General features: G+C 55.6%; 2 protein-coding genes across 4 annotated transcripts in view; one reads left to right on the forward strand and one right to left on the reverse strand.

Moving 5' to 3' along the window:
- Nucleotides 1-23,389, forward strand: part of LOC122364500 (forkhead box protein O6-like) — a 31,633-nt gene extending 8,244 nt beyond the window's left edge. The window contains exons 2-4 of one of the 2 annotated variants that reach the window (XM_043334919.1): nucleotides 12,059-12,910; nucleotides 13,146-13,645; nucleotides 20,736-23,389. In XM_043334919.1, the coding sequence (XP_043190854.1) occupies nucleotides 12,059-12,910; nucleotides 13,146-13,628 (1,335 nt within the window). In that variant the 3' untranslated portion in view covers nucleotides 13,629-13,645; nucleotides 20,736-23,389. The remainder of the gene's footprint in view (nucleotides 1-12,058; nucleotides 12,911-13,145; nucleotides 13,646-20,735) is intronic. The other variant, XM_043334920.1, reaches the window with a different exon arrangement.
- LOC122364501 (sterol regulatory element-binding protein cleavage-activating protein-like) lies at nucleotides 1-26,983 on the reverse strand. Of its 2 annotated transcripts, XM_043334924.1 has the most exons (4): nucleotides 25,305-26,983; nucleotides 24,603-24,800; nucleotides 24,205-24,346; nucleotides 1-69 (listed from the first exon to the last, which is right to left on the reverse strand). In XM_043334924.1, the coding sequence occupies exons 1-3, from the start codon at nucleotides 26,306-26,308 to the stop codon at nucleotides 24,205-24,207; spliced, it is 1,344 nt and encodes a 447-aa protein (XP_043190859.1). In that variant the 5' UTR covers nucleotides 26,309-26,983; the 3' UTR covers nucleotides 1-69. The 2 variants fall into 2 exon arrangements, with proteins under 2 accessions (XP_043190859.1, XP_043190858.1); XM_043334923.1 differs by lacking the exon at nucleotides 1-69 and having other exon boundaries at nucleotides 22,944-24,346; nucleotides 25,305-26,680.

Here is a 26,983-nt window from a genome sequence, read left to right on the forward strand (position 1 = left end):
TGTAGATTGTGCATTCATTCAATGCATAGGTAGCATATGTCTGTAGACACTTGATTGCGATCTGGAAATCTGAAATGAAAACCATAAGATATAATTATATATAGTGCTCGGTATATGAAAGGTATAGACAAAAAGTTAAAGAAAACGGCATAAGCCTAAACGAAAAGTTTACGTTCTTTCGCATGGTCCTGTCATGTCCAGTCAAAGAACAATACAGCGGACGCCGTGTTTCATACATCGGACGCCGTATTTCAGAGGTCGGGAGAGTAGACACCATGCGTAAAAGTCGGGATAGCAGTAGCAGTCGAGTCAGGACGGCTCGCCCCTCCACCCGCGTGCAGGTGCCGGCCGCAGCGGCAGCGTGTCTGGCTCGGCGGCGCCGGCTCTGGCGGCCAAGCCGGCACCAATTAGCGGCCGTGCAGAGGATTGGATGGTCCTGATTGGACGGCGTGCAGAGTGGACGGCACGCGTCGGGAGTGACGCTGTCTCTGCTCCCACGCTGCAGCGAGCGGCGACTGAGTTCTGACGTAGGAGTCCGTGGTTGAGGCAGATGGGACAGGAGACACAGACGACAGATGGGACAGTTGGTAGTCGGTATATGGGACAATGGACATAGGACAGTCGGGAGTCGGGCCAGAATAGACACAGACAGTCTGGGGTCGCCCGCGGCATATGTAGGCATATGAGACACAGTCAGGACACACTGGACCACAGACGGGACATAGTTGAGTAGTCGCAGCGAAAGAATCGTATACCGATCTGTTGAGACGGACGCCAGGTCAGACAGAAGAGAAGACCGAGACGGGCTAATAAGGCGACAGAGCTGCCTGGAATGGCCGGGGCACGTTCCCCCCACCCTTTCATCTTGGTTATTCCCTTCGGCTGAGCATATGCCCCGCCAACGTTGCAGACTCGAGTCTCTCCCTGTGTAAATAAAGCTCGGCTTTATCAAGACCATGACAAGGCATTTCCCAGCCGGTTTTTCTCAGACCGTGTCACGGGTCGGTCGGCTGTGGTATGGTCCCTCCCAGCCCGTCGGCTGTGGTATGGCCCTCCCAGCCCGCCAGCTGTGGTGCGGTATCCCCAGAGCCGGGGATCACCGGCCGCTGAGTCGGCAGCGATGACCGACCGCGGGGTTCCCTGCAGTCCGCCGCCCGTGGGGACACCGCTGCGGGACGCTGGCGGGCTTCCCAGGAAACGGTGCACGTCACGACGAGGGCACAGTCCCTGGCACGGCCCACGGCAAGGCCTTTAGGTACACAGAGCGTCACCTCGGCCAGATGTATCGGAATTCGGATGGACTACCGCCAGCCATTGAGACAAATTTAAAACGACTGCATACCTATTACTTCCATCTTACTAGGAACTGGCGTAAGGTCCGATTGATTTGTCAGAATGCTAGGGAAGCAGCACGCACAAGGTACAATGGAGCATCTAATACCCAATTGTGTGCCACTGATGCCTTTTCAGTTCGCCATTAGGCGCTCGACAGGTGTAATTACGTGCAGTAGCCCGGCCCTTGTTCCAGCGAAGCTAATTATGCACCTGGACGTAATTTATATCATCCGCATAATAAACAGCTTGCCCGCTGCCTCGAAAAGGCTAAGGTGGTCCGGCGGGAATTATATTAGAAAATTCTGCTGCAGACTGGGGCCTGGGGCAATAGTTGGACAATGTTTAAAGACGTTACATCAGGTGCATAGCTTTTTTCTCTTAGCTGTTATTCTAAAAAAGTCGAGTTGCGGTAGCCACTCACTCCCGCCCGGCCCGTTCGAGCTGATGTCAGCTGAATGGGACCAGCACGTAGTGGAATACTGTAAAAGCCGAGCTCGGCGGATCTTATACGACAAATACCTATCATGCCACAGCGGGTCAGGACGGCTGACGGAGCACCGCCGTCCGGTCTGGTCCCCATCCCCGGGTCTATGGTCCCGGTCCTCGGTCCGTCACGGACGTCGGACACGGCGGTCTGCCCGGCCGGGGGACGGTGGCGCCGGCAGCCACGTCGGCAGCGGCGGGCCGGGGCCGGGGGCGGCCGGGCCGCAGGTAATTACGGCGCTGGAACTAACGGGCCACGGCATGCAACGCAGCGCGGCGCACCAATCGATGGCGCTCACGGGCGCCAGGTTCGCCGCCGCCGTCCCACCAGCGCGCCACGATTGGGGCCGCCACCCTACCCGTGCGTCAAGCTTGCCGCTACGATTCGATTAGTACGGTGCTTAGCTGAATTGCGGTATATCATTGGCAGTGCACACACCAGTGTTATCGGACGGTGACACATTTAAGAGCATAATTTAGCTGAAGTGAGAGTGTAATTACAGTTGCACAAAATATAAGTCATATTAAAAATGAGGTCCCTAGTCAGTGCATTTTTCTATGAAGCTGGCTTCTAATTCTACTGATATTGATAATGGTTACACACTTGCACAGCTTATGCAGATTGTTTATTGAAATATTGAAATCCTGCAACACAAAATTATCGTTGATAAACACAAACTCCTCCTCTCTTTGAGGATTAGGTTGGAATTAAAACTGCAGTTCATTTGTTTGTTTACTTCAATAAGCTCCGTCCAAATGCCGCATATTGTGGCGATAAGACGGACGCAATTTATGCCCCACGACCGTGGGTTATATCCGTGCCGACTTGACACGCTAGAAAATGTTGTGGCGGTCCCAGAACGTTATGGAACCACTAAATCGGCGGCAGGCCCATTCATTTCGCGGTGTGGTGCAGAGCGTAAGAGCGGGATCGATCGCAGCCGCAGCGACTGGCGACTCCGGCCGCCCGAACCGATAAACGGAGACCCGGCTCCATACGCACAAAACGAATATGGAGAAGCCAACCGTTTAAACCACGGCAATTTTGTCTGCCAGACAACAGTTTAAATGATCTTGCTTAACTTGAGATACGATCATTTGAAACTGCTAACATAACTTTTTCATTAAATAGCTAAATTTGATCATCCAGCGGTCCCAGTTGTACCAATGCTATGCGTATGCTGGTGATAGCGAAAATGTCCCTATTTCCTCGTTGATCGTTGGCTGGCGCTGATATGTTACTTGCACCTAATGTTCTAACCAGCTGAATTCCTGCATTGAGCAGGGATAGTGGGTTCGTTAAACCATCTGAATAGAAGTTATCTTCCCCAGCCAGAATGACGAGTGGTTATCAGCGAGTCGGAATCGTTACGGCCCGGGGAGCTGCCGAAATCGAGTTAGTCGCCCGGCCGCCAGCCGGTCGTTAGAGAGAAATCCCAGGGAATCGCGGCGCAGGGACGCGGATTACCAAGTTCCGCGGGATAAATCAAATTGCTCGCAACTATTCCTGGGCGAAATCTAGCTTAATTCGCTCCACATATGAAACTTCAGGACGGCTCTGCTACCTCGGAATAATGCATTGTTGATCTGGACGTCATAATATGCAAAGACAGCTTGGCATACGGGCTTAGCCCGTAAAAATGTGATCCTATCTGATGGATACAAATGCCCCTGCCTAAAAGTTACCAACGTTAAAATTGACGGTAAGGTAATAACATTCAGACTGTGATACGGGGACGGGAGCATTCGTCGCAGCGAGCATTCATCGCATGTTTCCAGTTATGATTAACAATGGTGCCCGCTATACTTGAAGAAGGTACTAATTTCACATTGCGGTAAGTTTTAGGGCGCACTGCAAATGCACTTGCCGTAACATTCGATCCAAATAGATAGCCAAATGGTTTGCCCTGTAGAGCATCTCTGTTCTATTCAAATCCGTTCTCCAATGTTTATTTATGGGCTATGGCACCTAGGACAAAAAGGATTCACAATCACAATCACAATGCAACAACCATGAAGCGCGGCGAAACTAGCAGTAAAAAAAAAACTGCTGGACCGCAGTCCTTCAGGAAATGGTCCTGGCGTGTGCCTCGGTAGAGGAACACAGAACACCTCTGGTTGTCAATGGGCCAGGTCGGACCACCAGAACACCTCTGGTTGTCGATGGGCCATGTCGGACCACCAGAACACCTCTGGGTGCCGGTGGCCCGTCGCCTCGGAAGAGGAGCACAGGACACCTCTGGCTGTCTGTGGCATGCAGGGCGGTGGCGGAAGAGGAGCACAGGACACCTCTGGCTGTCTGTGGTCTGCGGGGCGGGGACGGTACTGGTAGCGACCACCAAGACACCTTTAGTTGCCGATGGGCCAGGACGGGGGCGGAAGAGGAGCACAGGACACCTCTGGCTATCTGTGGTCTGCAGGGCGGTGGCGCCCCGCACCCCGTTGCCGGGTGCGCTGCACGCCCCGGCAAGAAGCGGCCGCTGCCGGCTGCACGCGGCCGGGCGGCGCTCCCGGCCTTGGGTGCCGGCCCAACAAAAACAGCGGCAACCGCCGGCCGGATGCAGGTCAAGGCTGCAGTGCGGGGACGGTGCGCCGTCGCTGGCCCGGCCCGGCCCACCGGTGGGTTGGGCAACGGCCCGGTAAAAACGGCCGCCGCCTAATGCAACACCGGGTGACACAACCGGGCGGCGCCGCTTCTTATGGACGCCGCGCGACGATCCTCCGGCGTGACGCGCTTGGCACTGCACGACCGTCCACTGTCCACAGTGGGGCTGTCCACTGCATGACCGTCCCACTGCACGACCGGCCACTGTCCACAGTGGGGCTGTCCACTGCACGACCGGCCACTGTCCACACTGTCCAACTGTCAGACGGTCCACTGCACGACCGTCCATAGTCCGCAGTCGGACTGTCCACTGCATGACCGTCCGCTGCCCACCGCCCGCCGACTGACTGTCAACCGTCCCACTGTCCACACTATCCAGCTCTACTGTGCGACGGTCCATCGCTCAATGACGATCACAGTCCGGCTACCTAATGGACTGCTTCGCAGCCGAGGATTTCCGGCCACTGTCCCACCCGGAATGCCTTATCCTGAGTAGGTACTGCTCATTCAGTGAAATTGTGGATACAATTCTACAACACAGCTTAATGGTTTATGAAAAAGTATGCAAAAAAAAAAACAGTAACCTACCTACGCAAACTTTACACTCATATGCCTTTTGATAAAAGTGCAATATCAGTGAAATTCTACGCGGCAAGCGCAACTTTCGCTTGGCGTGGTTTAATTCCACTCGCTGCCGCCGCTCAGAGCCGAGCTTTTCCATCCAGCTGCGCCAGCCTTTAGAGCGCGGGGAGAGAGCGGCGGCGCTCCGGCTGGAATCTGTCTCCCGAGCACGTCTGGCGCCGCGGCGGCCCGACCTACCCCACGCCGGCCGGCCGTCCGGCGGCACGCGGCCTATTGATTCCCGGCGCGCCGCCGCCGCCGCCGCCGCCGCTGCTGCAACTGGTGAGCGCTCGGCGGCGGCAACAGGTGCCTGCCGACTGGCGGCGGGACGGCCACCTCCTCCGCCGCCGCCCCCGGGCACGCTCCAGAGGCACCGCTCGCCAGCCAAGGACAGAGCACTGTGCAGGTGCTGGCGAGGCCTGCACACCCGTCTCAGACTGCCGGGTCTGCGACAGCGTGACAGATGACAGCCAAAACCACTGATTCCGGGATCAAGTGACCGCTAGTTTCGCTTCAAAGCGACCGGATAAAATATGATTCATTTAAATCAAATAGTTGCATTATCTCATATAATTTGCTCTACCTAGAAATGCTATTTCGCATTTAAGACGTCCGTTCGGTATACACCCAACGGTCGTCTATATGGAGGCGCCGTACCAAAATCACAACCATTAACCAGTTGACCAATTTCGACCTATTGACGACAACGGAAGATCCCGCCAAGCGCGACTGGCGATAGCGCGGCGATGCATACATTAGTCCCAAAATACGTCGCCTAAGGTATCTATGCACCTGTATAAGTAGCAGCCTAAATAGTATGAGTGGCGTTCGTCAACCCGGACAGCAAATGATGCGCGTATCTATGGAAAGTAACCGTCCATGCCAAGCTGATCCGTCGCGCCCACCACGTCTATATAAAGTGTTGCATTGAATAAAGCAAGTCTATCGCATGCTAAATGTTTACAAATGCATACATATTTCTACCAATGGGTCTCCCTTGGCTGTTTTTAATGTGTTTTTTTTTTTCATTAATTCTTTCCCCTGGCGAAATCGACTTCTTTGCTCCTTTTGCAAAAAAAAAAGTTTTTAAGATGAGCGCAGCGCAGACTTGTAAGAGAACACAGAAAATGAGAATAAAACAACCCCAAATCCACAATCGCAACAGGCATGTCAATGCGCTGTTTGAGATGCTGAGCTCTCGACATTGAAAATTACGCTGAGGCCGGCCCTCAGTGCTGGCTATAGCGTCGCCTATGACCGTTCACTGACACACGGGATTGACGATGCTGGTATGCTCACCAGCCCTGTTTAAGTGTTTATCCGTAAACACATACCTAAGCTGTGAAGGGGTAAACTGAAGGGATAAACTTCGTTTAGAAATTATGCATAAGATTTAGGACCTGCACACTGCAGCGGTTGCAAAAGCAGATGTATTGTATAAATGATACAATGATGCACACCGTTTATAATGAATGCGAATTAATTTTTATGCTTTGTACTGGCTTTTACACGGAAAAATGCTCACTGCATTTAAACATTATTCGGGGCGATATACGACACAATGATGATGTCAATAATTCCAAACAAATCAATAATTCCAACAAATCGTTCCTTCGCGTGCTATCCTATGCAATATGTCAGCCAAGACGTATATTTTCTGCAAAGTGCAAAGTAATATCAATAATAAACCCCGTTTAATACCGCATAGAGACTCGTAAAGAAGTAGGTAGTGTAAGTAAGGGTAGGGTACCATTCTAGGGGAAATTTGGATACTCAGGCCTCAGCAATTGCAAAAGCTGCCTTGTACTGCCTGAATCGGTGTATAACCATTATCGCCTTGCTCCGGCAAGGACCTCTCATTGCCAAGTATCTGTCTGCTATCCTGGAACTTCCCGGATGGCCGAGTTCCAGCGCTTGTACTTAAACGTCCAAGCCAAACATTGAGGCCAGTGCCGTCCGGCCTAGCCCAACACGGATCCGGGTGTGGGGCTGGGGCGACGGCTCCGGCCCGGAGAGGTCACCAGCCGGCTCAGCCGCGCCGCACGGTGCACCAGCCGGCGCAGGCCCGTTTAATTAGATGTCAAAGCAATTTGGCTTGCCGGCCGACATAATGAAACGTTCAGATTCATCGGCGGAGCGTGGTTTGAGGCGCGGGCGGGCGGCTCGGCGGGGTGGGGTGCGCGCGCCCGCTGCCGGCGCCGCCTCCTCTATTGATCCCGGAGCAGGGGTCGGCCGCGGCGCCAGTGCCGGCCGCCGCGCGCCGATACGCCCAGTTAAAGCCGCCGGCCGAACGGCCCGGCTCGGTCGACCGACCCACTCCGTTGCTCAGCGCCGCCAGTAAGCACAACAAAGCGGACTCGGGGGGCCGGGACGGCCGGCCCTCGGTGGTCCGCGACCCGCGACAGACGCCAGCGTATGGCGGGACGTGGGATCCAGTGCTACACCGACGTCAGCGCTCGGAAAACATGCCTCAAGCAACTAAAGTCTTTGTTCGATGCGAAATAAATGCCCGTAGTTAAATAAGAACATAGCTTTCGAATTTTACAAACATGGTTTAGAGCCGACTCGGTGTGCGTATGGAATTTGACCTTTATTTGTTAGTAAAATTAAATAAGGAAAGCTGGATGTAAAATCGTTAAAACGTTATCAATTGACTTCGTCTTATGTTGTTTTAAAGTCATTTTTTCCCAGGAAATTAGTTATGTATAGTCACTTTTCGGATTATTCTCTGGGATAATAATATATAACTCACAAGTCCATATATTTCGGATGATGTTGCTCACCCTTGGTCACTGGACAAAATAAAAACAATTACATATTTGAAAAACCACACACCAAAATTGACTTCGTCTTAGTTTCCTCAATGAAACACAAAACCCTTCGAAAGATTTGCTATAGAAAATGCACCATCGAACAGGTAAGTGCCGTTGCATATCAGCGTTCAGCCTGAACAATCACATTACCGGACAGCCATCTCGCAGTTCGACTATGCCGCGCTCGCCCGGTTCCGAATCGACCGTCCGCCCGCCGCCCGCGCCGCGATAGGCCTGGCGCCGTTTTTTTCAGTCGGTGCGCTGCGGGTCAGTCTACCGGTCCAGGCGTCCTTTCGGCCCGCCATCTAGGATCCTGAAATAGAATCTAGCTGATGCTGTGCCGCAATACGCGACGGTCGCTCGCTCCGCCGCGCGGCGGCAGCCGGCAGGGGAGTGCGGATGTGCGAGACCACACCGGCCTGCAGAAGGGGACATATTGTAAACAATGCTTTGGTAAATTTCTTAATTAGCTTCAATAGCTTTTGCTGGAAATAGAAGCGATACCAACGCCAAGAGAAAATGCAGTAGCATGCGCCTACCTTCGCTATTCTCTAACATATGCGAGGCTCGATGAACGTCTCGGTGTGTTGTTGTTTTATCGGGCATTCTGGAGACAAGAATGAGGCTCCATTTACTAAATCGCCGTTCTTTCTCGAGGAGACAGCAGATAGAGGGTGAGTTCCCCACGACAGCGGCCGCAGAAAACAGACTGACGGAGCGGGCCGCGACTGCAGCGCAGCTCTGGATCGGCGCGTCTCCGTCTCACACGTCTCCATGACGGCAACCACAGCAGACCGCAGTCTTTTAGACCCAGCTGCAGTCTGGAGGAGACGGCTACATAGTCTTTTGGCTCTGGCTGCAGTGTGGTGGAGTTGGATGCAGTCGCTAGCCAGCCCATGTGCTGGTACAGCTGGCTGTAGCGCCTGTAGTGAGCGGCCGGCCGGGTGTAGGGCCGCCGACTGTCTCCGCGGAGAGGCTGGACGGCCCGGTCGGTCGGTCAGCCGCCGAGGCAGCGGAGCCAGCCGTTTAGCGTGGCCGGTCGTGCGTCAGAGCTGCGTGCCGCGGCCGATAGGCCGGGCCGTCCGCCTTCTCTCCCGACACGGTGCACCGCCGCCGCCGCCGCCCTGACCCCGTTTGGAGCCGGCGACGCCAGCGGCGCCAGCCAGCCCCTCCCTCCCTCCCACTCCTCTCACCCTCTCTCTCCAAATGGACGCTGCAGTGGATCGCAGACGAGAAGGGAGATAGCGTGCTTTGGAGAAGGCCCCGACGTTTATGAAGTTTTGGGCTACATATAGCGCTACAAGATTATCACAATGAATAATGCGATGACAACTACGGGACGAAAAAAGGAAACCTAAAACCAAAACGTGAATAGTTTTTACGACTTCTTAGGCTAGAATAACGATCTGATCAAAATAAAATAACAATAAGTGTCAAATAACTAAGCATTGCTTATTTCAAGTGATGAATCAACAACAATAAATAAGTAAATAAATAAATAAATAAATAAATCCATACATTAGTAAAATTAGTAAATGCTACCTTGTTAAAACGATCGTGTATTATTTGACGAGAAGATGAACGAAAAAAAGCAAATAAAACAATTAAATTTTTCATTTCTTCTATACGGGATAAGGATGCAGACAACACGTGAAAAAATACAGGGATGAAATCGGAGTCACTGAATGGGTAGAAATAAAAACGGAGGAAGAAAGAATACGCAAAGCAATGGATGCAGGAGATTAGGTAGGTACTCAACCTTCAACTGACAGAAAACAAGATTCTTTTCTCATCAAAACATGTGTCATTTGTCAATACGGTACGGATTCATGCTTGTATCGATATTATCCATCTATTCGAAGAATGACTTCTTCTCAGTGAATCAATTCCTCCATAGTCGCTCTTTTTCAGGGTGAAAGCATAAAGGTAATGCACTAGCAGTACCAAAGTAGCTACTGACGTATCACACACAGGATTATTAGCGTGGCATATAATAATTAGCGTGGGAGTAGGTATATGACATAATTGCTGTGAGGGGTGCGTGGCTCAATGGATCATTGCGTTGGAACAACTTGTTGTGTCGTGCTGATCACTATTACAACGGGAAAGTGCCCACATGAAAAGTGGCTAAGGCCTATAATGTGCGCATGCCTAGCACGGTTATCGACGGACGACGAGCTCCGTTTAGCGTCATTTCCCGCCTGCCAGCCGATCAGTCGAGTGCCGACGTCCTGTTCTGTCAGAACGCCTCCCCTTCCCACGGCGACACGGTGCGCCCCTCCCCACCGGCACTTAACCGCCCAGTGACCCACTCCCGGGCCGTCACATTGCAGGCCGGCCGGCATGCGGCCCACGTCGGCCGGCGCTCAGTGCAGCGCTGCCGCTGCCGCTGCCGCCGCTGCGCTGAGCGCCGGCCGCCGGCCTACCCCACCACGTTCGTCGTTGGGCGCGGCGCTGCGATGTTGCATGCCAGCCGGCGATATAGGGGCGGTGAGCGGCCGGCACTGGCGGCGCGCCGATGGTCGCCGGCACGTCAGCCGCCCCCGCCCCCGCCCCCGCCCAGACAGGTGTCGCCGCCGGGTAAATGTCACCTGCAGCGGCGACGACAGGAAATAAGCTGATTGGATTGATCCGAGGTGCCAACAAAAAAGCTTAATGTCCGGCTCTGCATAAGTCAACGTGCAACCCTGACAAATGGACAGGTGATTACGGCGGTTGGTGCGGTGCAGTGCTGGACAGTGGACACTGGACACTGCCGCCAGGTCGGGTTTTGTATGGCGTCGGCAGAGGTGTCAGGTGTTGTATGGCAATCGTGCGCCACCCCGCCGCTGTCTCTACTCCTGATCCCCAAACTCTCAGTCCCTGCCGACTGCTCCTGCCCGTCCGGTGTCGGCGCCCTCTGTGCCGTGTGACGACTCCATCCCAGCCCCGGGCCGGCGCCAGGGTACTTACATACTAGGGCCGGCGCGGCCGGCCGCTGAGAAAGGCCGGGGTAAACGACCGCATTACGCACAGCCCTTTCTAGCGCCGCGCCACTCACGCACAACCGGGTCATGAGGCGTGACGTCACGGCGTGGTGGCAGCGGCCGCCAGGGGTCGGGAGACGCTCCGCCGCCTCAGCCACCCTCCCTCTCTCTGCCTCTGTTATCCTCCACCCCTCTGCTCCTCTCCCCGACCTACTCCTCTACCTACTTCACCCTCATTCCCTTTGCTTCCCTTCACCCGATCCCTTTCTCCCTCCCCAGACCGCTCCTCTGCCTCTGACACCCTTCTCTCTCTCTCTCTCTCTCTCTCTCTCTCTCTCTCTCTCTCTCTCTCTCTCTCTCTCTCTCTCTCTCTCTCTCTCTCTCTCTCTCTCTCTCTCTCTCCCCTCTCTCTTTCTATCAATCTCTCAGCTCTCTCTTTCTTTCTCTCTCTCTCTCTCTCTCTCTCTCTCTCTCTCTCTCTCTGTCTGTCTGTCTGTCTGTCTCTCTCTCTCTCTCCCTCTCTCTCTCTCTCTCCCTCTCTCTCTCTCTCCCTCTCTCTCTCTCTCTCTCTTATCATCTCTATCTCCCTCTGTCATCTTTTGCTCCCATTGCGTGCCCCTGCCTCTCGGGTCGTTCAGTTTACTGCTGATCTGAACTCTCGCTCGACGACCACCCAATTTTCTATTCCTACGCAGTCTCCGTCACCAGTCGTACCTCCTCCAGCGAGGTGCACATCTCCCGTCTCCGTCTGGCATCTGCCGGCTGGTCTGGCCGTCTGCATCCATCTCGTCGCGTTGCCAGTTTTTGTCGCGTCTCCTTCGTTCCCAGCTCTGCGCGTCGGCAGTTGCATGTTCACCAGAAGCCCAGTTCAGATTAAATGGTGCCAGTCAATGCGCCAGCAGGATCTTCATATCATGACCCCACTAAAGGGAGGGGCTGTCCCAGATTTGTGGATGACTGATCGCCCATATCATCTGGGTCACATTCAGGTGCGCGGCCATCTTCATACTTTCGCCAAGGGTGAAAGCCAGGAGCATATTTCATGAAATAAGATGCTGAGTTGACGCAGGTGTTTGGATACGGACATGTGTTCAGTGTTGCACAGTAATTGGGAATGTTTATTTGCCGAAGCTATTTCCTATGAACTTGAGACGAGTTCACCGGTGAAATTCCTGTTGTAATGAAAGCTTTACATGTTATAACACTCTGACGGTTTGTTGTCCCTCTGTCCACAGAACTCTGTGAGGCACAACCTGTCGCTGCACACGCGCTTCGTCAAGGTGCAGAACGAGGGCACCGGCAAGTCCTCCTGGTGGACCATCAACCCAGACGCCAAGACGGGCAAGAGCTCGCGGCGCCGCTCGCCGCTGGACCCATCGAAGGCGGGCGGCCGGAAGCGGGGCCGCGCCAAGAAGCGCTCCGACTCGGCCGGCGAGGGAGCCGACGGCGGCGCGGCGCTCGGATCGCCGCCCGACGCCGCCTTCCTCGACCCGCAGACGATGCTGTACAGGACGGCGGCCGGCTGCGAGCGGCTGTCACCGGGACCGCTCGGCTGGCCCGGTCCCACCTACCCCGGCCGACCGCCGTACACGCCCGACCATGTCGGCTACCAGCCCGACAGAAACGGCTACCACCCGGACCGAAACGGCTACCACCCGGATAGAAACGGTTTCCATCCAGAAAGAAATGGTTTCCATCCAGACAGGAATGGTTATCATCCCGACCGAAACGGTTTCCATCCTGACCGAAACGGTTTCCATTCCGACCGAAACGGCTACACTCCGCAGAACGGCGGCTACCTGCCGGAGCGTAACGGCTACCTGGCGGCCGAGTATCAGCAGCAGCAGGAGCGCGCTGCCGAGTTCAGTCGCGTGGAGCCGGGCCGGCCGGCGGAGCAGGTGGCCGGTGCCGAGCAGGGCCTGCCGCCGCCCTACCACAACATCGCCACCTCCGGCTACGGCCTCTACTGCGGCGGCGGTGCGGCCCCCTTCGCCGCCGACGTGCGCCGGCCGCCCGGTCTGATGGTCGGCAATGGCGGAATGCCCGCGCAGGACGTCGAGCAGCACACCGGCTACAACGGCATTCAGGTGAGGACGGCACCCGGCGTCCGGCATCGAGCCACCCGTATACAGTTAACGATAAGCGACATTGGTTCGAGCATGCTCCCAAACACACGTTTCTTTTTGTCCTGAATTTTTTTTTCAAACGCTCGGTCATAGTAAATTTCATGCCTCCAACCGGTGTATCGTTTGGCGTTTCCACCTCTGTGCACTGTGCCGTCGGTCCGGTGTGTTCACCCGCTCTGTGTGTCTGTGTGTTCAGCAGGTGGCCTCGCCGCCGGTGGGCTCGTGTCCCATGTCCCCGGGCGGCGCGGCGGCCGCCGGCGAGGGCCCGTACCCGGCGCCGGCGGCCGGCGGCCGGCCGCCCTACGTGCCCTCGCCGTCGGCGGCTCCGTACGGTGCCTTCGTGTCGGCGGCGCCCGAGCGGCGGCCGGCCAGCGCCGACTCGGAGCCCCAGGAGCAGACGCCCTCGCAGCTGATGGGCAGCGTGATGGGCGCCCTGCAGCCGGACCCGGCGCTCAGCGGTCTCGAGCTGGACGCCTTCCAGGGCGGCTTCGTCTGCGACGTGGACAACATCATCAACGAGGAGCTGAGCAGGGACGGCCAGCTGGACTTTGCCTTCAGCCAGGCAGCGGCGGCGGGCGGCCAGCAGCGGCTGGCGCCGGGCCGCGCCGGCAGCGAGACCCGCCTGCCGCCCTCCACAGGCCTCACACCGCGCTGGCACCAGCTCAACGCCTCCCTGTAGACCGCTGGGTGACGCCGGTGAGTACCGACACTATCCAATATCCACTGCCTCCCTGTAGACCGCTGGGTGACCCCGGTGAGTACCGAGTACCGACACTATCCACTGGCTCAAGTAGAGCTTGGCAACACCGGTATGTGCCACGTACCGACACTATCCACTTGCTCCCTGTAGAGCTGGGCAACACCGGTATGTGCCGAGTACCGACACTATCCACTGGCTCCCTGTAGAGCTGGTCAATGTCGGTGAACGCTGCGTATTGACACGATTGACTTAGTCCTGTGGAGCTGAACCCCTCCAGCGAGTGTTGTCACTCCAACTCTTTCTATCCCCATACTCCTGTACGACGATTATGAAATGACGACAAAACAGCCCTTTGCCACCATAATTGCTATAGTCATTAATTACTACCCATATACGCCCTTGCCTGAAAATGAACTGGTCTAACGTAAAGCACAAGCTAGTTATTAGCCTGTCATTTGGCCTGATGTACGGCTGCAATAACAGAACTCACTTGCAGTGATGATTAATTGCGGCGACTATCGCTTAGGAGCTAATTGCAGTTCGATGTCATTTGACCTGCGTCAGATCAATCGCCATGATGGGCGTTTTTTTATTAAAACAACTAGGTACTGAAAGATAATGGAAATTTGACATTGCGTAGAATTGAGATGCAGCTCTTATGCCTATGAACACCAGCTGCTATTTCCACTTGCTTCAGTTTGGTTCGACTTTTCCAAAGAAAGCGTCTCATCAGAACCACCAGACGAATATTCATACAAACAATGATTTTAAAATTTCTTCAAAAGTAGGACCTATTCACGTCCTCTACTCTTCTTGCAATGATGATACGCTGCGCTGTAAAAACTGCTGCAATAATACCGGAATAGTCGTAAATGCATCTTGTAAACATGTCAATGAAAACGCGCGCAGCCGAAGAACGTGTAACCACTTGTAGCGAATTCACAAAGCAAAACGATAACCGTGTCCGTTGTGACCCTGAGTCAGGGGAGGCCAGCATCTGGCTATAGTTACAACCCGGTTAGCCCGATCCGGGTTAAGGTGGCAAGTCCTGAGGAAGTGGGAGAGCGACCAGCGATCCTAGTTACTCGAGGTCCCACTCGCCCGGCCCCCTCTTGAAAGACTGGGAGGAAGGCTGCCAGACAATTGGTCCCACCAGCTCAACCCTTTCCTGATGAGGAACTGGGGAACGAGGAGGAATGGAGGTTATCGGTCCTGCCCACCCGATCAAATCCTGAGGAGCTGGGGAGGAGGCCATCGCTCGGGCCGGCCGTTCCGGCTCGGGTCGGTCGGCGCTCGGCTCGGCTCGGCTCGGCTCGGCCGCTCGGACCAATCTCCAGCCGGAGCGGCGCCCGATGGCCGCTCGTCGGCCCCATTCGTCGTGCAGCTCTCTCTCCGTGTCCCTGCCCGGCCGGCGGTATTTTCCGGCGGGCCGCCGGCTCGGCTGTCCGGCCGGCTCGTTCGCCGCCAGTTTGCCTCGGTATTGCCAATAAAACGTCGGCCCGTCTCCCCCGGAGTCTACGTGAGACGCTAAAAACGAGCGTCGGCGGGCCCAAACGGTCGGCCGCAGCGCCGCCGGCGCGTGCCCATCAGCCGCCTGCGCCGCAGCTGCGCCAGCTCAGCCCAGTAACGACAGCCCTGGGAGGCGGCGCCCGCCCGGGGACCTAACAGCCCGGCAGGGCTGCGCCAGCTCAGTGCGCTAAAACAGCTCCCGAGGCCCAGCCATCCGAGCTGGAGAGGCTGTACCACCTCTGAGCGCCTCCTTCAGCCAGGAGAGAGAAAAGGGCACACCAGGGGCCGTATTCACGTCGATCATTTTCGTAGGAATTTTCTTACTTTTAAATTTTTTTGTAAAAAAAAAATTGTATTTTTTTTTTAATCACGTGAACTCCGTCGATAAAACCTTAAGAAGTGTCGACGTGAATACCAAATTATACTTACGAAAGAAAATCGACTTACGAAGTCGACGTGAATACGGCCAGGACCTCCTGAACATTAAAGCTTAATTCAGCTTCCAATTCTCATGAAGACGGACGACTAATGCTCCATTTTTAGGCCATGGACGTATTGGATAGGTAATGCGACACAAAATAGCGTTTCATCTCGACATCTTCTCATCCGGGCGTTGCTGGGCAAATGGCAAGCGGTACAAAGGCAGGCAACATTGCTAAGACGTCAATCATTTGTTTCGTTCCGTGATAGCATCCCAAGGGCGGCTTGCACGATAGGCCACCAGTGAGAACCAGTGTCTTCACCGCACGGTGGATGGAATGAGTTCGACAACACTGATTGTCAAAGCTGCTGTCAGCTACTCAAGCATGTCAAACGAGGGTAAGAAGGCATAGGTGCGCAGTGTGCGCTGCAGAATCCGGCCGAAATTCAGCGATTGGTGCAAGCATCAGGTCAAACGCCAGAGCTCTTTCAGCCGGCTGCCCCCACCAATTCTATCCTGAACTCGTTGAGAAGTTAGCGAGATACGCACGGTCCATTCTGACATCTAGTGTTTAGTTTGGCCTGAAATTGGCCATCACGGCGGCTCCTCTGAGGCGCGCCGGTCGGAGGAGCGCGCGGCCGACCGCTCTCTGCCGGGGATTTCAGCTGTCGGAGCGCCGACCCAATCGTCGGCCGGGCCACCGTCGGCCCCTATATTGGAGCGGCTTTTTGCCGGCCGGGCGCGGCCGAGTCGGCGCTGTGCCGTGGTCGCGACGTGACCCCGCCCCGGGCCGGCGGCGGCGGCGGCGGCACGCGGCGGCCCGGCCGTATTGATTCCGGCTCGGTGGCAGCGGCGGCCCGATCGCTGCGCCGGCACCCACCCCGATCACTTCACGCCCACCGAGCGGCGCGCCAGTTCACACAGCGCCCACACCCGTCATTGCATGGCCCCGACGTGGGCGATGATCGCCCCAGGACCGCGGTACGCCGGCGATGATCACCCCAGGACCGCGGTACGCGGGCGATGATCGCACAACACTACATGATCGCCCCAGGATCGCAGACCACGAACAATGATCGCATAAGAGCCGTAATCCGCGGACGATGATCATCCCAGAACACAGGCCGTGAGCGATAAACGCCTAAGGACCATATACTTCGGGCGATTACCGCCCAAGAGAACTGACCGCGGGCGAAGATCGTCAAGGACCATAGCGGCCGCGTGCGATGATCGTCCAGGGCCACAAACTGACCGATGCGACCCATCCGCCACAAACACAACACAAAAACGCAGAGGCGAGATTCGGAATTCGCGGGTTTACTGTTTGTCGGCCGGGGATAATACGAGCTGTTGTTGCCGCGAGTGATGAACGCGCGGAGATTTGCTAGGATGTATCCGAAGGCTTTTTGCCAGGAGAGGCACTTGTTGGCGATGCGGGTATGCGCGACGGTGGACCGCGGAAGGCGGGCGGCGCCGCAACGCTCGGACGGGGGAGGGGGAGGGGAGATAGGGAGCTGGGAGAACAAAAGTTTGGATCGTACACAAGTGCGCCCTTAGTGTCGCTCCGGACGCGACAGTGGGCATCCCAATTGAATGCTTCGTACATTCATGGAAAAAAACATTCCACAAAGTACCTACCTACCTACTCAAAATTCATTAAATTTCTATAAATGCCCGTAGTTGATTTTACTATACCTTTCACAAAAAGAAGCTAGTACCTATGTAGGAGCATTTCTTTACCTACTATTCTTTCTTCTATCGCAGTTGGATTTGGATCGTCAGCGGTCAGTTGGTTGAGAAAAAATGTCCATCAATTCTTCTTTTCCTCCTCATGCATTTTATTTTTCATTCTATCGGCTCGAAGTACCATTTCAGCTCTCCCTAAACACCCGAATTCGCGCTCTGTTCCTTTTCCCGGCTGACCAGATCCCGCGCTCGGTCAGCCGGCCGGCTCCCATCGACGGCCGAAGGACGGCCGGCCGTCTCGCAGTGCGCGATGCAACTTCTTACTTCCGACATGATAAGACCGGCCACATCAATGACAAAGAGCCGCCGCGGTCGGCACCCGGTGTCTTTGTGACCGCTGCCGGCGGCAAAAAGCTGAGCTGCGACCGGAATCCGCCGGTGACCAGCGACCGCTCGACTAACGTGCGACCCTGTCCGACTGTGGAATGAAGGAGCAACGTAACCGACTCGATGGGATTGGGAAGACGCTCGATTATGTGTATCTAATGGTCGTGATAAGCGTTAACAAATTTTTTTTATCGAAGCCATATTATGATTGTCTACTGGACGGACAGCCAACATCAGGAGGTTCAACATACCTACCTAACCATACGGGTTATTCGAAGGGCAAATGAGCTCCATTCATAATTAACAAGGGTTTGCCAGTCCATTCTTTTTGTGAGTCAGACCGTCAGGCCTATGTGTACCGTCAGGTCTATGTGTATCTATACCTATGTGTCAATATTGGTGCACATTTGTTCCGCTGGGGCGCTATCAAATAGCCTTGGTGTGGGTACGCGCACTGCAATCTAAGCGACATGATAAGGCCGGTGGCAGACTTTTTAGAGGCGCTTTATTAGCTATCGGAGACGGCCGACGCGGCCCGGCCGTGCGAGGCTCCGTTGTTTTTGCCCCGGGCAGTCACGTGGCCCGATCGATCACCGTACGCAGCCGTGTTCCAGGAAATTAAAGGGCCTCGTCATCGCTCCCAGCTGATCTGAAATCCGGACCGAGCCACCCAAATGGCCGACTGACAGACGGCCAACCCGTCCGCCAAATGGCGGCGCGGGTGCTCCACCGATCGCCTACTTGTGTCGGTATGACGGCAGATTAATACGGTGCAGCTGCGCCGCCCAGCCGGGCCGCAGGTGCCGTGCATTAATTCGGCCGTCACTTTATTCGGCGGTGGGCGACGCGTTTTTACGCCGCCCGCCGGCGCGGCGTTACCGAGGCGTTTTGCCCGGTATTGATCTGGCCCGTGCCGAGTAACCGGCCACCGCTGGACGCTGCGCCACACCCCGGCCGTACGCCGCGCGCGCCCGGCCGCACAGCTCACAAAACGGCTTAACTTTTCTATTTCCCGTGTGCCGCCGGCGGCGCGGTGTCCGCGGGCTGCGGCATTACCGGTGCCGAGTGCACGTCGCCCGCCGCCGCCGGCGCTCCCCGTATACCGAGAACGGGACCTTCTGCCGGCCGCGGCGCACCGAGACAGAGCCTCAGTTCGCCACTGTTCCATTCAGGACATCAGGTGCCGAAGCACAAACGTCTTGTATGATGGCACTCTTATAAGGCAGCCTGCGACTCCATATGTTTTGTGGATTATAGTGTTTGAGCGACGACACGGCTTTAAACCCCTCGATATTGCTGGGAAAGGGCGTTTCGCCGCGTAACATCTGCCATCAAAGTAAAACGGCGCCCCGAATTGTACCGCCGCTCGCCGTTTCCGCCGCAGCGCTTACGAGCTCTCCTCACAAACGGTGGACTCGTCAACACTGGCCGACGGGCCGACGGAGCGCGATCTCCGCGATGGGGTGGGTGTGGGTTCCGGGGGCGGCGGCGGCGGCGCTGGGGGCGGCCCCGCAGTCAACTGCTGCGGGCTGGCGGACGGCCGGCCACGACCCATTTCTTCTCACGGCCCAGCGACGGCCGTTTGGCCCCGGGGTCGGCGGGTGCTGGCTCCCTTCGGTGCCGAGCCATTGCACGACAGTGCCGCCACGGGACGCCGCTCCGCCCCGCTCCCCTCCGGGACGGCAACCGTCCCACTCCCACTCTGTTTACCGACTGCCATAATCTCCTCTCGACTTGGAGCGAAAAGGGAGGATAAGTCACCCGCCATTTCTCAGCACCTCTGGAATCAGCTAACCGACAATTGTTGCGCTCTTTGATGTCCGCTAGCCACTCATCCCGTTGGAAAATAGAGACTGGGAAGCCGAATGGTCCTCCACAGCCCTCGACTCAGACAGCAGGGATGCCATTTATTGGCCGGGAGTTGAGAGGCCGTCACGGACTGTCGGAAGCAGCCGGCCCAACTGGCCACTCGTAGTGCGCCGCTCGGTACTGCCCTACCCCAACGACCTCACTGCGGGCACCGCGGACGGTGCTGGGGTAGGTCAGCAGGCGTCGCGTCGGCGGCCGCTCAGCTCAGCGGCGGCGGCCCGCTCAGCGGCGCGACCTCAGCGGCCGGGGCGCTGACTGGGCGCGTGCACAGCCATCTGACAAAAACGCCGCGTCGTTTCCGCGTGCTGGCCGGCAGAGGATGTTGCATGCCTGATCCGATCGGATAGTGGAGTGGCCTTGTGCGCCAGCAGCGGCGGGATTCCGCCGCCTGTATTCACCGGGAATCCGAGAGAGCCGGCGGACCGGCGGGCGGGGATTTTGGCCGTGTTGTGTTCGTGACGCCGACTCGTGGGGAGGAGCGGCGGATGGCGCGGCGCTCAAGGAAAACTCGGCGGTGGCCTTGGCTCATCGCCGGCGATATACCGTTAGTTTGCAGCCTGCGTGCGTCACCGCCGCTGACCCGACCACCTCGTGACCTTGGCATCAGGCCGCGGGCGACAGCGACCCCCGCCGCAGCCGCCGGAGGGCTCGGCCAACGGTCACGACAGCGGAGGCAGTCCGGCGGCGTCCTCCACCCTATCATAGCCGCCGGAGGGCTCGGCCAACGGTCACGACGATAGGGGCAGCCCGCCACACTACCGCAGCTGCCGGAAGGCCTGACCTGACCAACGCAACGGTCACGGCGGCCGGGGCACGCAGGGTACGGCAGTGCGCTCCGTGGACCATTACCTATGCCCGCAGCTATGATTACAAAATACAAACTTCTAGCCCTACCGTCAATCATATGCCTATCGAGCTGTTCGAAATCTGAACCGAGCCGCCAAGAAATGAAAAAAAAAACTTGAACTGAGCTTTGAGCAAGATAAGTCCTTAGCGAAGTCGAGCTAGCTGACCCAATTCCACTTATAGCTCAAAGAGGTGCATGGGGCACCATTTCAGTATACAGTTCTACCACTTAACACGTAGACGGAAGTACCAGGTCACGAGTCGATGAGTTGAAGGCCGGTATTGGGTGTCAGTTACCGGAGCGGCGGTGCGACCTATGGCCACATTACTGGGCCCGGATCTGACACTTCCGTGCCTCTGTGTTCCAGGATGCCGACCGGTGCGCGGCGTCGGGCGGAGGCGACGGAGGTCTCCCTCACTCGGTGGTATGTACCCGGCCACTCGGAGGCCGAGCGGGGACTGGTGCAGCCAGGTATATGAGGCTACAGCTGCCAGGCGGAAGCGGATCTCTGCGCAGAGGACCGACGGGGCAAGAGATCAGCGGGCAGCGGGCACCAGGGTCCGCTGGCCCAACCCGAGGTACCGGCACTGTCGAGTTTCCCACAAACCACCGAGCGTTAGGTACAAATCGGTTCCACGCCTTCACAGGCGCAGAATAGTTCAGCGACGGCACTGCTTGAACGTGTTCGTGGCTAGTTCGCCGTCTGTATTCTGACGGCGTTCAAGCCTGCTGGTTGGGAGCACGAGTTCGTTGGGCCGGGAGCTGCGGCTGCCGGTGTCTTGCCGTGCTCCTCACACAGGCCGGCCGGACAGGTGCGGGTTCTCGCGAGCTGTGAATGGCGAGCCGGACCCTGCCGTCCGGCCGGTCTGTGTCCATCGGCGTACTACCGAGCATACCGCCGCACCTAACGTTATAGGCGGCGTTAACCGTTAAGTGCCAGTGTGATGAAGCCAGCTCTGGTGTAGCGAATTGCCCTAGGTGTAACATGGGGTGTCAAATGACGCCACAGAATCAGAGGGCGTCAGATATCGAGCAAAATATGCAACGTGTCACTAACGGTGACACCTAAAACCACCAGCGAGCGACGAAGTGTTCAAATCGAAGTTAGCGATGGATGAAGCCTTTAAACTATTCCAAATTCATTTTGTGAATGTAATGCTGCGTTAATAGTTAAATTTTATCTATAAGTATTCATCTTTCCGATGAAGAACCGATAACTGCCCGGAGAAACCAGTCTATACGCGGCTGTTGTACAATGTTACGCCGCAACGTTGAGCCACCTCAGTGGTATGTTTTGACGGAAACTGTATAGGACAATTGCTGTGCCGTGTCAAACGACGAAAACGACAAAACACCGTTTTCGTTACAGTTTTATGTTGAAAGTAATGTTTCTAAGTATTTGATCATAACCAGTGATTCATTTGCATTTACCGAAGGACGGTGGCATTTAGCACCTTTTGAGTTTGTCCTTTTCCAAATCGGATGGGTGTGCTGGAGCACCGTTTTGTAATATAGTGCGAGAAAGTTCAGTGGATTGATGTGTCCACTCCTGGCTACCCTGACCGCAGCGTATTGTTGGGGAGAATAGGGGCGGGGTGGGCTGGGGCAAGCCACCGGCCGGCCCAACAAGTGTGTGACCCATGCATTGTTGTGTAGTTACGTACTGGTGCATTAATCAAACTCGCTATTTAGTGCATGCTGTTGGCTGACGCGGTGCAATTGTTGGTGTGACCTTTCTGTCTGTACATTTCCTTCAAGTGCCCGTACAGTAAGGCCATTTGGCTGAATAGCCTGCGGCTGGTGTGGGGGTCAACGAATCTTTCTATCGAGTGTGCGCCGTTTCTGTTGCTGCTCCTCTGCGGACGATGCGTTTGGTATGCTGGCTCAGCCTGCGGTAGCGCTAGGGTCGCTGAGGGGACCCGTGTGCCACGCCGAGCCGTTCGGCGGGACGCGCCCCCTCCGCCGCCGTCATCTGCTCTCGATGTCTGTGTCGATGTATCAGAGCTTAGCTCAGAAACCTCTCCGCTGCCGCGCTCGTGATATACGGAAACCAAGATATGCACATGTTTTTTCGATCATGTGTGCTTTTGCAACGGACCGGCCCACGCTATGGGCCGCGGCGGGCCGCCACGGCGCTCGAGTCTGCACCAGCGCCACCTACCCTGACGGCCGCCGGTGTAGTGGTGAAGCTGTGTGCAGAGGGCGCTCGGAGCAGTGGTTCGCACCCAGTGTGTGGCGTGAGCCCTTCGTGCGTCAGTCGGTGTCAGCGCTTACAGTTTTGACGTTCGCCCTCATGTCACTCTTTTACGCATTTCACAATGAGCTTAAACACGATATAATGTGTGGGCTTGTCACTGCTTCCTTCCTTCATCCACTCGTACAATAGCGGAGAGCCGGGCATCTTCGCCACAAAATCAAACTGCCCGTACCGAGCGGTTATAGTTATCAGCTCCCAAAATCGATCAATGTAAAATCGACAATCAGTGACCATCCATACTGTATACTTCAATCGATCGTGTTTAGCAGTCGTTGATCCACATAGGTTTCTTTACGTCGACTGCTGATACACACTGTCCTGGCATAACATTAATTTATTCACCAACTTCATGTTTTCAAAGCATACAAGAAGCTATTTTGCTAAGCAAACCATTTACAGTTTTAGGTCCAATGGCCAGAATCAATCGCACTCAAATATTCCCTATTTTGACATCGCTGTTACCTGCGAGTGACGATTTTTGTATCACCAACGCATCCAATGCCTCTCGTATCGCGTCAAACCGCCCTGCCCAGTCGGCTGAGCCCGTCGGGTCGTCAGTGGCCAGCTCCGCCCGTCTGCGCCGGGTCGCCGTGCGGTGGTGCCACCACTGGGGCCGGGCAATGGCTCCGCTGACTGGTTTTGTGCAGCTGTTCACGTTTCGCTATGCGGCTCTGTTTCACACGAGTGTGTGTGTGCGTGCGTGTGTGTGTTCCGTGTACGATTTGGGAACGTGCTTTGTCAAATAAAACCGCAGAGGAGACCCAGTGTGTCATCCAGGCTATAGTTACTGGAAGTTGGAACAATGCATTAGGCTGTAAGTCGCCAGTCGGCAGTAGAAGCGACGAGACTAAAGAATGGAGAAGCTGGACAGGATGGATAAAAAGAAACAGATTAGGCAACTCCAAGAGTTGATTTTCTACAGGGAAGTTTGTTTTTGTTTCGAGATGAATTGTTTTGAACATTAGCGGCTCCAGTTACCTGCACCATTCATTTTCCGGGAAAAGATTCAACCAACGATGGCTCAGAACTTCACACTTGGAATCTGGGGTGCCTCCTTCGGCATCCGTCAATATTGCGAATTATTCTGCAAAGACAGTGATGACTAGAGTACACGTTTGCCACGGAACCCAGCCAATGCTTACTTGAAGCATCCTTTTATGGCATTTTAAGTTCAATCTTTAGCTATGATGCAGCCTAAACACTGCTGAAAAATGACTGGTCCTTCGCAAACAGAAAAAAATCAACATGAAATTATTGTATGATCATGCCATTAAATCTGTTCAGGATGAGTCATCCGCTGCCGTTTCATGGTCAGCTCACTAGGAAATAGGAATGCAGGATCGAACACTTTGTAATGAACAAACTTAACAATGTAACACGCATCATTGGTGCATGACGCAAATCGCGACTCTCCGGGATCGTCAAATTCCCGGCTCCCTGCGAGAGTACGGACGGCCGGTGTCTGGGAGCCCCGCCACACTGCCATCGTGACTGGTCACGGGGCGGGCATGGCCGACTGAATACCGCCCGTCAGCAGTGAGTCCCGATCCGCCGTCAGCCGGCCCCAGCACGGCCTCACCTAGTGCCAGGTGTCCATGAGCAGCGCCTCGGAGCCGTAGCAGGCCACCACGCGAGGAAACTGCTTGTCCTCGCACACCAGCACGTCCTGACAGCGCACACTCTGGGGCAGGTTCCGCACCATGCCGTTCGTCATGTACGTCCTGTCAACGGAGACCCAATGGAGCGGAGGTAAGCCTCAAGTTAAACGTATGCATATTTTACGCATAAATTAGCGTTTGCATTCGTATTTTTCCGAGTCAAATTGATCGCAGTTCAAGTCACGTAAAAGTGAAAGACATAGTGTTAAAACATTGTTTTTTATTGCCATATGTAACGTCCACAACCCCCACCTGATCTGTTATCACTGACGTCACCACGCCACTGACCTATCATCACTGATGTCGCCGCACTACTGACCTGCTGTCGATGACGCGGATGATGTTTGAGAAGCCGCCGGAAGCAGCCAGGAAGTCCTTGCCCATGAACTGGGCGCAGGTCTGCATGCTCTCGTACGTGTCCGGCTGCAGGTCGGTGATGAGCTCACCGGAGCCGTAGTCCCAGATCTGCAGCGCCTGGCGCCGCCGCCACGACGCCGTCACGATGTGGTTGGTAAAGCTGAAGGACATGCCGCCAGGAGATGGCACGGATCAGCGGGCGGACGGGCATGGAGCGGTGGGACAACAGGCAGACAGTCGAGAGCGGGAGGGCTTAGTGAGGTTAGACATACGATACGACGAAGCGAACGACGGATCACGAACGGCGCCGAGTGGGAGACGAGTTTTAGAAACAGGGATTTTATTAGGTGTAGGGACGAGCGAGTAAACATGTCGATTATCGAATCATAAAAACAAACAACAGACATGAATCGGCGGGGCATCTAGCATTTCACAGATGCAGAACTATCTGTATGGTTAGTTTCTTGCGTGAACAAGAGTTCGTAGCGCTGCTATACATCGGCGAGTCGGGTCGCCTTGAGTCAATCCCGTGCACACAGGTCTTTTGTGAATGAGATGTCGTCAGTGCCCACTGACAGGAAAAAGCGGTAAATTGAGAATTGAGAAAAAGTGTGAATTGAGTCCGTCAATCTCGTCAATGTCCGTCTGTCAACGGATTACTCACGGGTCGATGCTGAGCCCCTCGCCGCAGATGTGCGGTCCGTAGATGCGGCGCACAGCGTGCGGGTGGCGCATGTCCCAGAACTGGACCGTGTTGTCCCAGCCGGCCGAGAGCAGCTCGTGCGGCGTCAGCGGGTGGCCGGCCAGAGCGAACACGCGAGACCGGTGCCCGTCGTTGAGCGCATGGTTCGACGAGGCGCTCAGCCGCCCGGCCTGTGTGCCAGTGGCCACGTCGAACACACGGATGATGCCGTCCTCGCCGGCGATCTGAAAGTACTTGCCGAGACAGTCGAAGGAGAGTGCCAGCACCTGTTCGTCGACATCCAGCGTCTGCAGACAATCGCCCGTCTGGAAGCGCCAGAACTTGATCAACCCGTCGCCGTAGGTGCTGAGCAGTACGGACGACGCCTTGCCCTCGGGCACGGGCACAAACTTGGAGCAGGTGACGGGCATGCAGCGCTCCAGCGTGTCGCTGTCCTGCAGCAGCACCATCTGACTGGCCGCCGTGTCCGTGTGGTGGATCGACGTCGAACCGGTCACCATGCCGATGGCTAAGTAGTTGCCCCGGCTGCTGAAGCGGCAGCACATCACCTCTGACGGCGTGCTGATGGACGTGGCCACCTTGACCATGCCGTCCGTCTGCAGTTGCTTGCCCTCGCCGAGCATTGCCAGCGCCAGGGACTGTGAGCTTTGTTCGGCGTTGGCGGGCGGCTCCACAGAAAAGGACTTGCGCTTGGGCAGCGGGCGAGGCTCCATTGTCAGACGGGAGGAGGCCGTCAGAGATGAGTTGAGCTGGTTGCTTTGACCGTTACTTTGGCTTGGGCCATCGTTTCGTCTTGGTTCCGCCTGCAATCGGTCGCTGCTAACGTCGGATATCCGGACCCGACGCTGACTATCTTCCCCTACATCAGACACTCGTCTTTTCTGCGACGAAGAAGCCTGTTTTAACAAATTTGCTCCAGCTTTGTTCTTATCCCTGTGGAATACTCCCTTCAGGCCTTGCAGCATGATGCTTTAAAAACGCCGGATTATAGATAAATTATTTCCAGTTCGCGCCGTACGGAGCACCGATCCAGATTACTATCGTTGCTTGCCCAGTGCCCTGTTAAACCTCGAGAACACAAATTGAATTAGCGCAATACTGTTGCAACTAGCGTATAAATATCGTCACAGCCACCCGACCACTCACTTCAGTATATAGCAAACGCGAGTTCTTTCAATAAATAAACATGTTTTCACCCTATAATCTTGTTTTTAGGGTTGTGAAACCCAGTGAAACCGCACACAACGACACAAATCGGAGCGGGCCAGCGAGGCCCGGTAGTGGGCTAACATGCGGTTCACACCACACTCCACATGCCTACCCAACGTCTCACTACACACGCCTGCGATAAATGGTTACCAGTAATTAAATGCCCTACTTCGATTTTTATGACGAATAAAAAGTCATTCAATCCAAAAAAGCCTATAATACTCACTTACAAACAATATTTCCTCAGCAGCTATGCGCCGATGTGAGCCTGCCTTTACCTGGCATCGGAGTGGGCCAGCTAAGCCACCTGCCGCGGAGATGGCCAGGCTGGCCCACTGCGAATTTCCACGGAGAAAAAAATATGCAGATGTCACGCTGATTTACTGACTCAGCACCTTTTCACTGAATTTGTCACCTACGGTGGGCTACCG

The sequence above is a fragment of the Amphibalanus amphitrite genome, unplaced genomic scaffold, assembly GCF_019059575.1.
Source record: "Amphibalanus amphitrite isolate SeventyFive unplaced genomic scaffold, NRLGWU_Aamphi_draft 000680F_arrow, whole genome shotgun sequence".
NCBI lineage: Eukaryota > Metazoa > Arthropoda > Thecostraca > Balanomorpha > Balanidae > Amphibalanus > Amphibalanus amphitrite.